This window comes from Histomonas meleagridis (genome assembly GCF_020186115.1).
Source record: "Histomonas meleagridis strain 2922-C6/04-10x chromosome Unknown contig_4, whole genome shotgun sequence".
In the NCBI taxonomy this organism is placed as follows: domain Eukaryota; phylum Parabasalia; order Tritrichomonadida; family Dientamoebidae; genus Histomonas; species Histomonas meleagridis.
In genome coordinates, this window is record NW_027150883.1 from 218758 (window position 1) to 231219 (window position 12462).

At 31.2% G+C, this 12462-nt stretch overlaps 3 protein-coding genes across 3 annotated transcripts; 1 reads left to right on the top strand and 2 right to left on the bottom strand.

The window, feature by feature from the left end:
- Positions 1 to 850: 850 nt before the first annotated feature.
- On the bottom strand, positions 851 to 4546 carry GO595_005835 (uncharacterized protein; the record flags this gene model as incomplete). The annotated part of the gene is made up of 1 exon (XM_067919121.1): positions 851 to 4546. The coding sequence occupies one exon, from the start codon at positions 4544 to 4546 to the stop codon at positions 851 to 853; it is 3696 nt and encodes a 1231-aa protein (XP_067773871.1).
- An 859-nt stretch (positions 4547 to 5405) lies between these two features.
- On the bottom strand, positions 5406 to 5762 carry GO595_005836 (uncharacterized protein; the record flags this gene model as incomplete). The annotated part of the gene is made up of 1 exon (XM_067919122.1): positions 5406 to 5762. The coding sequence occupies one exon, from the start codon at positions 5760 to 5762 to the stop codon at positions 5406 to 5408; it is 357 nt and encodes a 118-aa protein (XP_067773872.1).
- A 61-nt stretch (positions 5763 to 5823) lies between these two features.
- GO595_005837 (puromycin-sensitive aminopeptidase) lies at positions 5824 to 8292 on the top strand (the record flags this gene model as incomplete). Its single annotated transcript, XM_067919123.1, has 1 exon — positions 5824 to 8292. One exon carries the CDS (start codon positions 5824 to 5826, stop codon positions 8290 to 8292), a length of 2469 nt encoding a protein of 822 aa, XP_067773873.1.
- Between the last annotated feature and the right edge of the window lie 4170 nt (positions 8293 to 12462).

Genomic DNA, 12462 nt, shown 5'->3' on the forward strand with positions numbered 1-12462 from the left:
TTCGCATAGGGGAAATTACAGGGTGATATGTTAAACATCTAAAAATTCAACAATTGAATGTAAAATTTAACCAATTTCATATTTATATTTTTTATTGAACCTTTCCAATATGAAACTCCTTAATGTTCTTAAAGATTATGAAGAAATACATTATGAACAATTGTAGTTATCAAAGTGAATATAAAAAACTAAGAATGATTTTTAGTTGTTGTTACCAACAATTTTTTGTTGATTTTTTTATGAGTCAATTTGTAATAATATTATTGTATCTTTATACTTTTGGATTTCCGTTTTGCTTTGTGAATATAATTGTTGATGTGTATACATTATAGTGTATTTTTTGGTTTTGATAATTTTCATTGTTTGAATTAAAATTAAAACATCTTTTGTTATGATACTTTTCTTCTAATGTTTCTCGAACATTTGGTCTATGAGTTCTTTATGATTAATGGAATATATGCTTCATTCCATATCTAAGTGAATATGAAGAATTGATGCTCATAGAAGAATCCTCTAATTTAGAATTTTCTTATTTACTGAAAAATTTTTCATGAAGTAAATTTGTTATCTGTGTAATTTGATTTGTTGAAATGAATATTTTTTGCATTAACATCCATTCCTACACCTAAAATTAATTTTACTATTTCTTTATTATTATTTCTGCAATATGAAGTTCAGTTTCAAATTATTAAAACATATATAAATTTCATTTCTTTCATTTTTAACATTATTTAATTTCAAAAAACATTTAAAAAAATGACTTTTTATTTTTATAATTTCCAATCAGGCACATATTAATGCATTATTTATACTACCAAAATTTTAATTAGTTCCAGGGAAAATAAAGAGATTAAAATTCGTTTACGTATCTTCCAGCTGATCTTACTCTTCCGCCTTTTCTGAATTGTGATGATCCCGAAGGTTTACCCATTGGTGGGGGTGCCCCACTGCTCATTGGCGGGGGTGCACCGATACTCACAGGGGGTGGTCCTGTACTTATCGGTGGCGGGGGTGGCCCGGAACTTGTTGGAGGAGGTGGCGCATAATTTGATGACGTTGGAGGAGGCGCTGTTGTTTCAGGAGGATCATTTTCATGACCTTTAATCACATGTCTTCCATTTACATAAACGTATTCGACTTCATCCAATTTATCCAAATCAACTTCATATGATTTCTTCGAAAATGGCGAAATTTTGGAGAATAATCTTCTGAGTAAACCTGGTTTTTCTTCCTTTTCTTTTTCTTTATTATCATCTTCTTTATTATTCTTCGGTTTTGGTTTTTCAGGTGCAGCAGGATTAAATGTTTTAATTTCAGGTTGTTTCGGAGGAGTAATTGGAGATATATCGAAATCATCATTAAAATCGTCTACAAAATCGTTATCCATTTGATTCGTATCAAACACAACAGACTCAGGCAAAGTCGAATGCTCAATTTCGTCAGGATTTTTCTCATCTATACCATGTACAATTCCGGTTAAAACTTTATCAAACTTAATCATTATATTTTTCATTAGTCCATCATTCCCTTTGGATGTAATTGCGTCGAGATTTTTCTGAAGATTTTGAGAGACGTGTAAAAATGTCAAAATTCTTTCTTTCTCGAATCGTTCTTTTAATCTCATGTTATTCATTTTAGCCTTATCTATGAATCCATAATCGATCAAAGCCATCGTATAATATATAGCGTAAGGATAAAAATTAATTGAAGTCTTTGAACAAAGTTGTGACATTTGGATTGAAGATATTGTTGGATGTTTCCAATCAGATCCAACTAATGTAAATTTGTTTGGTAATTTATTTAATTGTTCTGAAGCTAAAAGTCTACAAACGTGTGACGCCGATATTTTCCCTTTATTTTCTAAATATTCGGACATGTTTCTTAATAGTTTTATATTTCCTGGTGTAAAATGTTTTAATATTGTTAACAAAATCTCTTCCCAAGATTCATTATCGAAATCTCTTGGAGCACTAATTAATGTTAACATAATATTCTTTAAAGGAGAAGGTTCAATACTTTGTTGAATGAATTCTAATGAGACGCGTTGAAACTCATTAACTGATAAAGAGTTCGATATGACTAAAGCAAATGGCCATAATTGATTCTTAATCGAATATTCTAATGCTTCATGATCTCCTTTTTCGATTAATATATTTTGAAGTTTATCTATCATTGATTGATTAATTTCGTTGTTCTGATTAAATGTAGGCGCATTCGAGTTATTATTCTTTTGTCCTTGATTTAATTGTTGTATTAATTGATATTCTGGTGATCCAATAACTTTAGAATTAGAATTAAATGTTTGCGGTAAAATTTGTTGCTCATGTTGAATCCGAACTTTAATCGTAGCCCATAGAAGTGCTTCATCTGCTGATTCACATTGTTCTATTCGTGAATTTATAAAATCGGTATTACTATTATTAACTTGTTGTGAACCTGTAAATGTTTCAAGTTGTTGTATGACTGGTAATTTCGGATATGTTTCTTTGATTGGTTTAATTTCGATAGTTAAATCTGGTTTCGATCGTAACAGTAATCCTCCAAACCCAAACGCTGATATTGGTTTCCTTCGCGTGAAAAATGGTAAACTACTATGGCCGATGTCATAAGGCTGTGATGCGCTATGTTGAATGTCTTGTTTAATATGCGTATGTGGCTTAATTGGCGGTGTCTTACGTGCTGAGTTATTAATATCGCCAATTGTTGATGAGCGCGTCATGTTAAAGTCTTTATTCGGTGGATTATATGGTGGCGGCTGATACGAAGGAATCGTTTTAGGTATATTTGGCGGTGCTTGCGGAGGTTGATATGAAGGAACATTCTTCGGTACATTCGGTGGTGGTTGATATGAAGGAACGTGAGGTGGTGGTTGATATGATGGAACACTTGGAGGTGGTTGAAATGTTGGTGTGGTCTTAGGCATGTTTGGTGGCGATTGTATCTTTGGCGGTGGCTGAAATGTTTGTTTTGGTGGCGCATGAATATGTGACGCTGTCGCATTCGTGTTAGAGCTTCCGGGCGTAAATACATTAATTGTTGGCGGAGGCTGACGTATTGGTTCTTTAATTGGCGAGAATGATGGCATGTTAATGTTTGGCGGTGGTTTCACTTCTTGTTGTGGTTGTGGTTGTGTTTGTTCTGGTGCTGTATTTACAGTTGTAGTAGGCGGAGGTGGATGATATGGTTTTGAACTTTGGCCAGGTATATATATTGAAGTTGTTTGATTGCTTTGATTACCTGGAACATAAGTCTTAGGCTGCTGTGCGTTATTATTTGGAGGTTGATATGTGGGATGGCTAGAGCCGGGAACATATGCTACAGTCGGAGGCTTTGTCATTGCGTTATTATTGTTATTAATTCCTGGAACATATATATTCGGATGCGCATTTGTCGTTGTGTGAGTAGCGCCTGGAACATATAAATTAGCATTTGTTGTTGGTGGATGTGCATTTGTCGTTGTGTGAGTAGCACCTGGAACATATACATTAGTATTTGTCGTTGGTGGAGGTGCTGTGTGTTGACTTCCAGGAACATATGGAACATTACTTGCTGTTATATATTGTCTTGTTTGTTGTGGAACATATACATTTGGTGACGAATTTACAGGTGGAGGAGGAGGTGCCGCATGTGCAGCTGTTCCAGGAACATATGGTTTAGTTTGTTGTGGTTGAGCTCCGGGTACATAAAGTTGTGTTCTTGAATTAGTTTGTGGCGAAATATTATGTGGAACATATAGATTGGATGATGCATTGTTTCCGCCTGGAACATAAATGTTTTGTTGTTTTTGTTGCTGTGGCGCAAAAACTTTTGTTTCTTGCGCTGGGGAATTACCAAAAAATGAATCTGATTGTGGCCCAAAGAGCGAACTCGCGTCGTCGGCTTGCGTCGAGCTAAATAACGAACTTGCATTGCTATCTTCTGATGCTATGGATTCCCCAAATAACGAATTCGCATTGACTTCTTCATTGGTGGTGTTGAATAACGTGCTCGCTGTGTCGTTTTGGGAACTAAATAACGACTCTGCGTTTCCTTCTTCAGTAGGTCCGCCAAATAGTGCACCTGCATTGTCTTCGTTTGTTGTATCAAATAATGTATCCGCAGTTTCTTCTTCTTTAGGTGCATCAAATAATGTATCTTCTGTTTCCTCATTTTGAGGTGCATCAAATAATGACTCTGCGTTTCCTTCTTTTGGTTCTCCAAACAAAGTATCAGCATTTCCTTCTTCTGGTTCTTTAAATAATGATTCTGTATTTCCTTCTTTTGGTTCACCAAATAATGTATCAGCATTTCCTTCTTCTGGTTCTTTAAATAATGACTCTGTATTTCCATCTTCTGGTTCTCCAAATAATGTGTTTGCATTTTCTTCATCTTGTTCTCCAAATAATGTGTTAGTATTTTCTTCTTGTTCATCAAATAATGTATGAGCATTTTCTTCTTGTGGTGAACCAAATAAAGTAGATGCATTTTCATTTAAATCAGTGTTTTCAAATAGTTCTGCTGAATCATTTTTATCTTGACCGTCATCTGAACCATCGAATTGATCCATTTTATGACATGCTATATGAAAATCAAAATTCTTCATTCGACCAAATACATTTCTATATTATTACATAAAATATTACAACATAAATTTTTAAAATGCTTCAAATTATTCCCTAATGAAATAGTATATAATTGTTTTTTATTTCATTGATGAAATTAGCAATTATTTTCGATTTGATAAATTCCATTCAAATCTAATAATAGGAATTTTAAAAACTATAATCATCACCATAAAAATAAATCATAATGTGAAGTTTTTATTTAAGCATCTTTTTTACAATATTTTTCATTTTAATCCAAGTTCCTCCATCCAAGATTTATGGGGTGCCCTGCATTAAACGTCTTCATGTCATAACCGCCATAGCTTCATTTGCAATGACAGAAACAGATTCCGTGAATTCTATACAAAAATCTGCAGAAGCTCTCGAAAAAGACATTGTAAAATATATGGAACTGCAGACAGAAGAACTTTCTGATACTTTTGATTTGGTTTTCAAATTAAACCAAGCAGCAATCGGAAAATATAGTGAATTAATTCATGAAGCAGACGCATTAAAAGAAAAGGCAAAATCACTTCAGGAACAAGAAATTGGAATTGCTTCTTTTTTGAGCAACTTAAGTGTTATTGAAGATGATATTTCAAAACTAGAAGCAACAATCACAAAGCTTGAAAGCTATTGCACTCTCTTGGAACAAAAGGTTGCTTAGAAGGAGATCATATTACTAAAATAATATGCAAATATGAGTATTTTATAAAATATTCGAAAAAAGATATTAACTTGAATAATGCTTAGTTCAGTGGTAGAGAAAAATCAAGGAAAAGTTGTAAATTTAATTTAATTTTTTTCGAAAAAATAATATTTTTATTTATTTTCATTGGCTTCCTCTTCCTCTTCTTCTTCCTCAATATCTTGCGAAGAATCAAAGTATGCACCTTTAACAATGATGGTTCCTTCACCTTCAACCATAAAAATTGCTTTCATTTCTGCATTAAAAATATATTGAACATCTTCATCTACTTTGTTCTCTTCTGAAAGTTCGGTTAGATCATATCTAGTCATTTCTCCATCATCATCTTCTTTCACATATAATTTTGTTGCTGAAATTGGTGAACCTTCTTTGAACTTAGCACTGGAGATATATGCTTCTTCGTTACCTTTAAACTGTGGCGTATAAGGAGAATCCTTTGAAACTGTGAATTCTAAAACTTGATCGTTCATATGAGGACACTTTTTTTGGACCAATTTATGTAACGGTTGCCATCGGCGTTTATTTGCTAAAATGTCTAATTTTAGACTTTCTCTTGATATTATTCCTCTTGACTATTCATTAAACCTCACACCTAATATCCGTGCAAAAACATTTGCAGCAGTTGAAATCATTACTTTTCAGCAAAATAAACCTACTGAACATGCAGAATTATTTGCTCATAATTCGATCAAAATCAAGTCAATCGAACAAAATAATAAGCCATTAAAGTTTACACATGAAAATGGAAGATTAACAATATATGGAAATTCTCTTGCTGAATCACCTGTTAAAATTGAATATGATGGAGCTCTCCAAACAAATTCAATGGGTTGGTATTATGTTAATGATGAATGTTGTAGCACTCAATTCGAAGCTACTCATGCTCGTGAATGCTTCCCATGTTTTGATGAACCAACCATCAAAAGTACTTTCCAAATCACCATTAACATTCCAAGTCACTTAATGGCACTAAGCAACATGCCAGTCAAATCAGTGTTTGCTCTTGAAAACAACATCAAATCTTACACATTTCATCAAACACCAAAAATGTGCACTTATCTCCTTGCACTTGCTGTTGGCGATTTTGATGTTCTTACTGGATATACAAAACGTGGAATGCCTGTTGAGATATATGCAGTTAAAGGAAATTCTGATCTTTTTGAATATCCACTTGCAGAAGCAATTCAAGATATTGATTGGTATGAAGACTTTATCGGAGTCAAGTTCCCTCTTCCAAAGCTTCAATGTCTTGCAGTCCCTGAATTTCAATTTGGAGCCATGGAAAATTATGGACTTTTAACATTCCGTGAGACAACACTTCTTGCAAAACCAGGTAAAACGCCAATCAGGAATTGCCGCATTGTCGCACTCGACGTTGCGCACGAGTTAGCGCACCAATGGTGCGGCGACTCAGTCTCACCCAAATTCTGGGACTCTGTTTGGTTGAACGAAGGCTTCGCAACAATCTTTCCTTATATTCTCTTTGAAGAGACACACCCAGAATGGGACTTTTGGTCCGACTTTATTTCAAGTGATCTAGTGAGCGCTCTTTCAACAGATGCTTCATCTCATACACATCCAATTCATTGTAATGTGAAAAGTGAGGAAGAAATCGAATCCGTTTTTGACTCGATTTGTTACTCGAAAGCTGGTTGTGTAATTAGAATGTTAATGAAAAAAGTAGGAAATGAAGGAATGAGAAAAGTTTTAAGATCTTACTTCTCAGAATTTCAAAATAAGAATGCAGACACTGATGACCTTTGTAATACTTTTACACGTGAACTTGGTTATGATCTTCGTCCATTTTTTGACGCTTGGACCAAAACCACGGGGTACCCCGTTGTAATTCTTGAGGATGACCTCACATTGCATCAAATACAATATACTAACAAAGGCCTTATCGAAGGAAAGACATGGCCTATTCCATTAACTATCCTTCGTAGTAAGAATGGTGAAATTAGTGAGATCAACATTGAATTAAATGATAAACCAATCAAACTTGAAAGTGGTTATGATTGGATTAAAGTCAACACTGGTTATTACTCGTTCTGTCGCACATGGCATAAAGGCCAAAATCTTACGAATCTTCTTGATGCAATCAAATCTAAGAAATTGCCACGCATCGATCGTTGGGCTATACTTAATGACCAAAGAGCACTTGCAAAGATTGGCGTTGTTTCATATGCGGACGTCATCAAACTCCTTGAGAACTATTCGACTGAAGAAGACTTTTTAGTTGCAAACGAAGTTGTTTCGACATTTTCATTGTTACTTTCCACGTTTGTAACCTGCAAACCAGAGCTCAAAGCACTTGGCCGCAAAGTTCTTTCACACATCTTAAATTCCATTGGAAGAGAGCCCAAAGACAATGAACCAGACACAACAAAACAACTTCGCACATCACTTTTAATCTTTTTAACATTCCAATGTGAAGACAGCGACTGCATAACATATGGGAAACAATTATATGAAAAGTTTAAAGAGGATTACACTCAATTGGATCCAAATTTACTTGCATATTCATTACGTTGTGGATGTTTACATGTTCCTGGTGCTATTGAATATGTAACTGAGCTTTCTAAGACTAATAACCCAATGTTAAAAGCTTGCGCTCTACAGTCGTTGGGTACTGTGCAAGAAAGTCGAATCCCTGAAATACTCCAAATGATATTCAGAGTGAATTCACAGGACATTTTGACAATGTTCCGTTCGATCGCTAACGGTCCCAATAACACAACACAATTGTGGAACTTTTTGAAAGAGAATTATTCGAAGTTGTTTGAAATGTTTAAGAACGTTTCATTCAATTTGGCAGCTTTCATTCAAAGCGCGGCTGGAAAATTCAATACAATTGAACAGGCTGAGGAGGTCGAGGAATTCTTCAAGAAAAACCCAACGCCAATCGCTGAAATGACAATAAGCCAAGTCGTGGAAAACATAAGGATTAAGGCAGAAGCAATGAAAAGAGATGAAGAAGCTGTAAAAAGCATTTTTAAGTAAAAATGATTTGAAATTAATTTGCAGAAATTCATTACCAAATTCATGTCGCACTAAATGTTGGAGAACAGCAATACAAATTCATTTTGATTTTACAAATCTGTTAAAGAGTTTTTATTAACGAAATATTTCACAGTTATTATATTTAAGTAATTACATCACAATCTGTTTTATAAAAGCTGTTAATTATAATTTGTTTGTATATACATATTAACAACTTTGTAAAATAAAAACATGTGATGTATGAAGTATTAATTAAGTTACATTTGTTCTATAAATTTTTCTTCCTTGAAATCGTCTGCAAATGGATCTTCTTCAATGTTTGAAATAGAAATCCCTGTTGTGAATGTATTTGTAGTTTCATTTTCTTTTTGTTCTGAGGTATCATTTTCATTAATTTCTACTTTTTTGTTTCGAATACGGATTAATAATACAATAAGTAATGATATTATAATAATAACTACAACAGTAACACAAACCGCAATAATTATTGTTATTTTATTGTCTTTAGTATGTGATTCATCCATGAAAAACATTGTATAGAAATCAGAATAATAATTATAATATGTTGTATAAATAACTATAGTATAATTATAAAAAATAAATTCTGTTTCAATATAAATATTTGATGAATTATTTATAAGGAATGAAAATGATTTTGTTTGAGTTGTATAAACAGTTACTGAACATGAAATAGTTAATGATATTGTTAATGTATATGAAAAAGATAAAGTTATATCACTATTAAATATTGATTCAGTAAATGTGTTTGAATGTGTAAATGTATTTGTTTTAACAAATGAACTTGATTGTGAAAATATATTTGAATATGTAAATTTTGATTCAGTATATGTATTAGAATGTGTGAGTGTATTTGATTGTGTAAATATGAGTGTCAGCATTGGTGCACATCCTTCAATGGTTTCTATGCTAATGCCTAAATTTCCAAAAAATTTGTCTTTGTATTCGTTTAATACCATAACAAATATTGAAGCATTGATAAAGGCATTTGCCTCAATGCTTGGCTCTTGTGTTCCATAAAAATAAATACATTGTAACTTTTGACAATATCCAAATGCATAACCTCCGATTTCTTTTACATTTTCACCAATTATAACATTTTCTAAATTGCTACAATTATAAAAAGCATAACCTCCAATTGATGTAACTGAATTTGGAATTGTAATATTATATAACTTTGTACAAGATGCAAATGCAGAACCTCCGATTTCTTTTACATTTTCACCAATTATAACATTTTCTAAATTGCTACAATTATAAAAAGCATAACCTCCAATTGATGTAACTGAATTTGGAATTGTAATATTATATAACTTTGTACAAGATGCAAATGCAGAACCTCCGATTTCTTTTACACTTTCGCCAATTATAACATTTTCTAAATTGCCGCAATTATAAAAAGCAGAACTTCCTATTGATGAAACAAATTTGCCAATGCAAACATATTTTAGTAAAGGCCATTCACTAAATTCATCACCTGGAATCGAAAAATTTCCATTTACAAAAACATTAACTGTTGAATTATAATATGCGACTGTAAAATCATTTTCATTAAATATCAAAAGTGTATTGTTTTCATTGATATATATTTGAAATGTGTTGGTAAAAAATAATATAAAAAGGAATATACAAGAATTTGTTTTAGCTCGTTTTAGTTTCAAATAATATTTTGTGAAAAATAAAATCAAAGCAATAAAGAATATTATAACAAAACATTTAATCAAATTCAAAATAAGATGAAAGATTTTTGAACTTATAATATTACAAATGGAGATTTTAAGACACTTTAAAGCAAATTTAGAATACAAGTCTCCAAATTTAATTGAAAAAATATTGATGCTAACATTTTTTATTCGTAATTTAGAATTAACTGTTAACATATATAAGAAAGAACCTTTTGTAAATGGATAGTATTGAGTGAGGAAAGAATGTAATAAATTTGGATTGTTTTTTGCAATTAAAATATATTTTGGATTGAGTTCATTTGGCACAGAAATCAAAAGTGACCATTTTTCTTTATTAAATTTTTGAATTGAATTGAAGAGTTCTAAAATACCGATAAGTTCGGTTTGTTTGTTTTTTGTTGTTGTCACTTCACCAGCTGTAAAGTTTTTCTGTGGTTGAATTGTGTTTTGATGTGAAAATTTGACAGAAACTGATATTTGCATTGAAAAAATTGAAATAAAAGAAAGTAACGCATTGAATTTTGTTTGGTTTTCTTGTGCAAAACAATCATTGAGTAAAAAATGCATGAAATCAGCATAAAACAATGCTGAATCATTAGGGCTATTAATAGCTATCTGAGCGAGTGCACTTTTTCCAGTAAGAGTCTTGGAATTTAAGATATCTATATGTAAATATGTTGAAATAAAAATTGGCTTGAGATGAAAATCAAAATGCCACAACGACATGCGTTGACTTAAAGCGAATGTTTTTGGAGAAAAATGGTTTTGAAATTGTGTTTGTTGAAATTTGGTTACATCAATGTTCATCTTGTTAAATTCCAAAGTTGATATCTCTGATTTATGTGTTATATAATATGGGATCTTAGTGTTATTTTTATGTATTTTAAATATGACTTTTGGATGAAAAAATGATGATTTATGGTTTATATTGTTCATAATTATGTTGATAGAAACCAAAATGATTAGGAAACATGGTTTTCGCATGTTTTAACCTGAAGTTTTGCTGAAGGCCAGCGCCAAATGTCCATCGGTTCACTCAAAAGTTAAAATTTCACGGTTTAAAATTGTTTCATACTTTGCTTTATTTAAGTTTTCTAATTCATGCTAAAATATCATTCTAAATAGTTATGCATATTTAAAGAAGATATTATTAAAATACGTGAGGACACTTTTAAAATAACTCAATGAACATCACCATTAAACATTTATATTTATATAAAATATTAATTAAAATTGAAATTTGAATGGATGTTTGTTCGATTTCGGCTTTAAAATTTCATTTATTGTTTGATTCTATTATAAATTGTAAAGATAATTAAGTTGACCTTTTCTTCATCTCTTGGTTATACCTTATTTTGCAAAAAATATTTATTTATCAATTAGTGAATGGATAATATTTCAAGTATTAATGAATTAACCAATTAAATAAATGTATTTGTTTTTTAATGTGTCTGTAAAGTAACATTAGTTTATATATAATATTTTGGTTTTAGGAACATATTGTTACAATAAAAAATCATTTCAAATAAATAAACATATTTGTTTTTAATATTATATTTGAAATAGTGAAATGTGTTAATAAATACAAATAATATTAAAATTGTTAACCGCGCAATCATTTCCTCCACTTTAATGAAAATACACATTTAAAAAAGAATGAAGAACTTGTTTTGAATTTTGTTTTATGGCACTAAAAAAAATTCAACAGTATATTTATATGCAATTATTATCCTTAAAGAAATAGGATTCTTTTAAAGATTGTTGTTGAGCTTTGTATCTTCGAAAATAGCTTAACGTGGTATTTTTATCATTGATAACGTTTACCAAATTTCTTTACCATAAAGTGCTTGTTTAAAAAAAGCAAGTCAAAAATTTTTAATGTGAAACAGCAATTTCGTTGAATTAGACATGTAAAAATTTTTCATTTAGAAAACGAACTTTCTTTTTCTTCATCACTGTGATTGCTTTTAAAGTTAACTTATACGCATTCTTAGTAGATGTTAATTGATCCAGAAAGATCAAATTTCATATTTTTCTTGTGTACAGTTATAAACCCAAAGTCAAAAACAACAATTCACTCTCTTGTTTTCGATATGTTTTTGATATACAGTGGCATAAGAACTGTGGAAATCGGTTTCGGTACAACATCAATTGAATAAAACTGAAAACAGATATCAACATCATAAATTACTTTAAGGAATTTTAAAACTTGTTATATATTCTTAGCATTTTGTGTTATAATAAATATTTTTTATACTTTATAATACAAAATTTAAGTTAAAAAGATTTACTGAACTACAACACCATGTAAAAGCTGAATAAAAAAAAAACGATAATTTTTCATGGCAAAGGTGTCATCATTGGTGAGTAATTCTTTGCTAGTTTAGTTCTTAAATTTTAAATTTTGGAATTGAGCCTCGTAGGTATTATAAATCACAAAAAAATCATAGGCCAATAGTATCCTGGA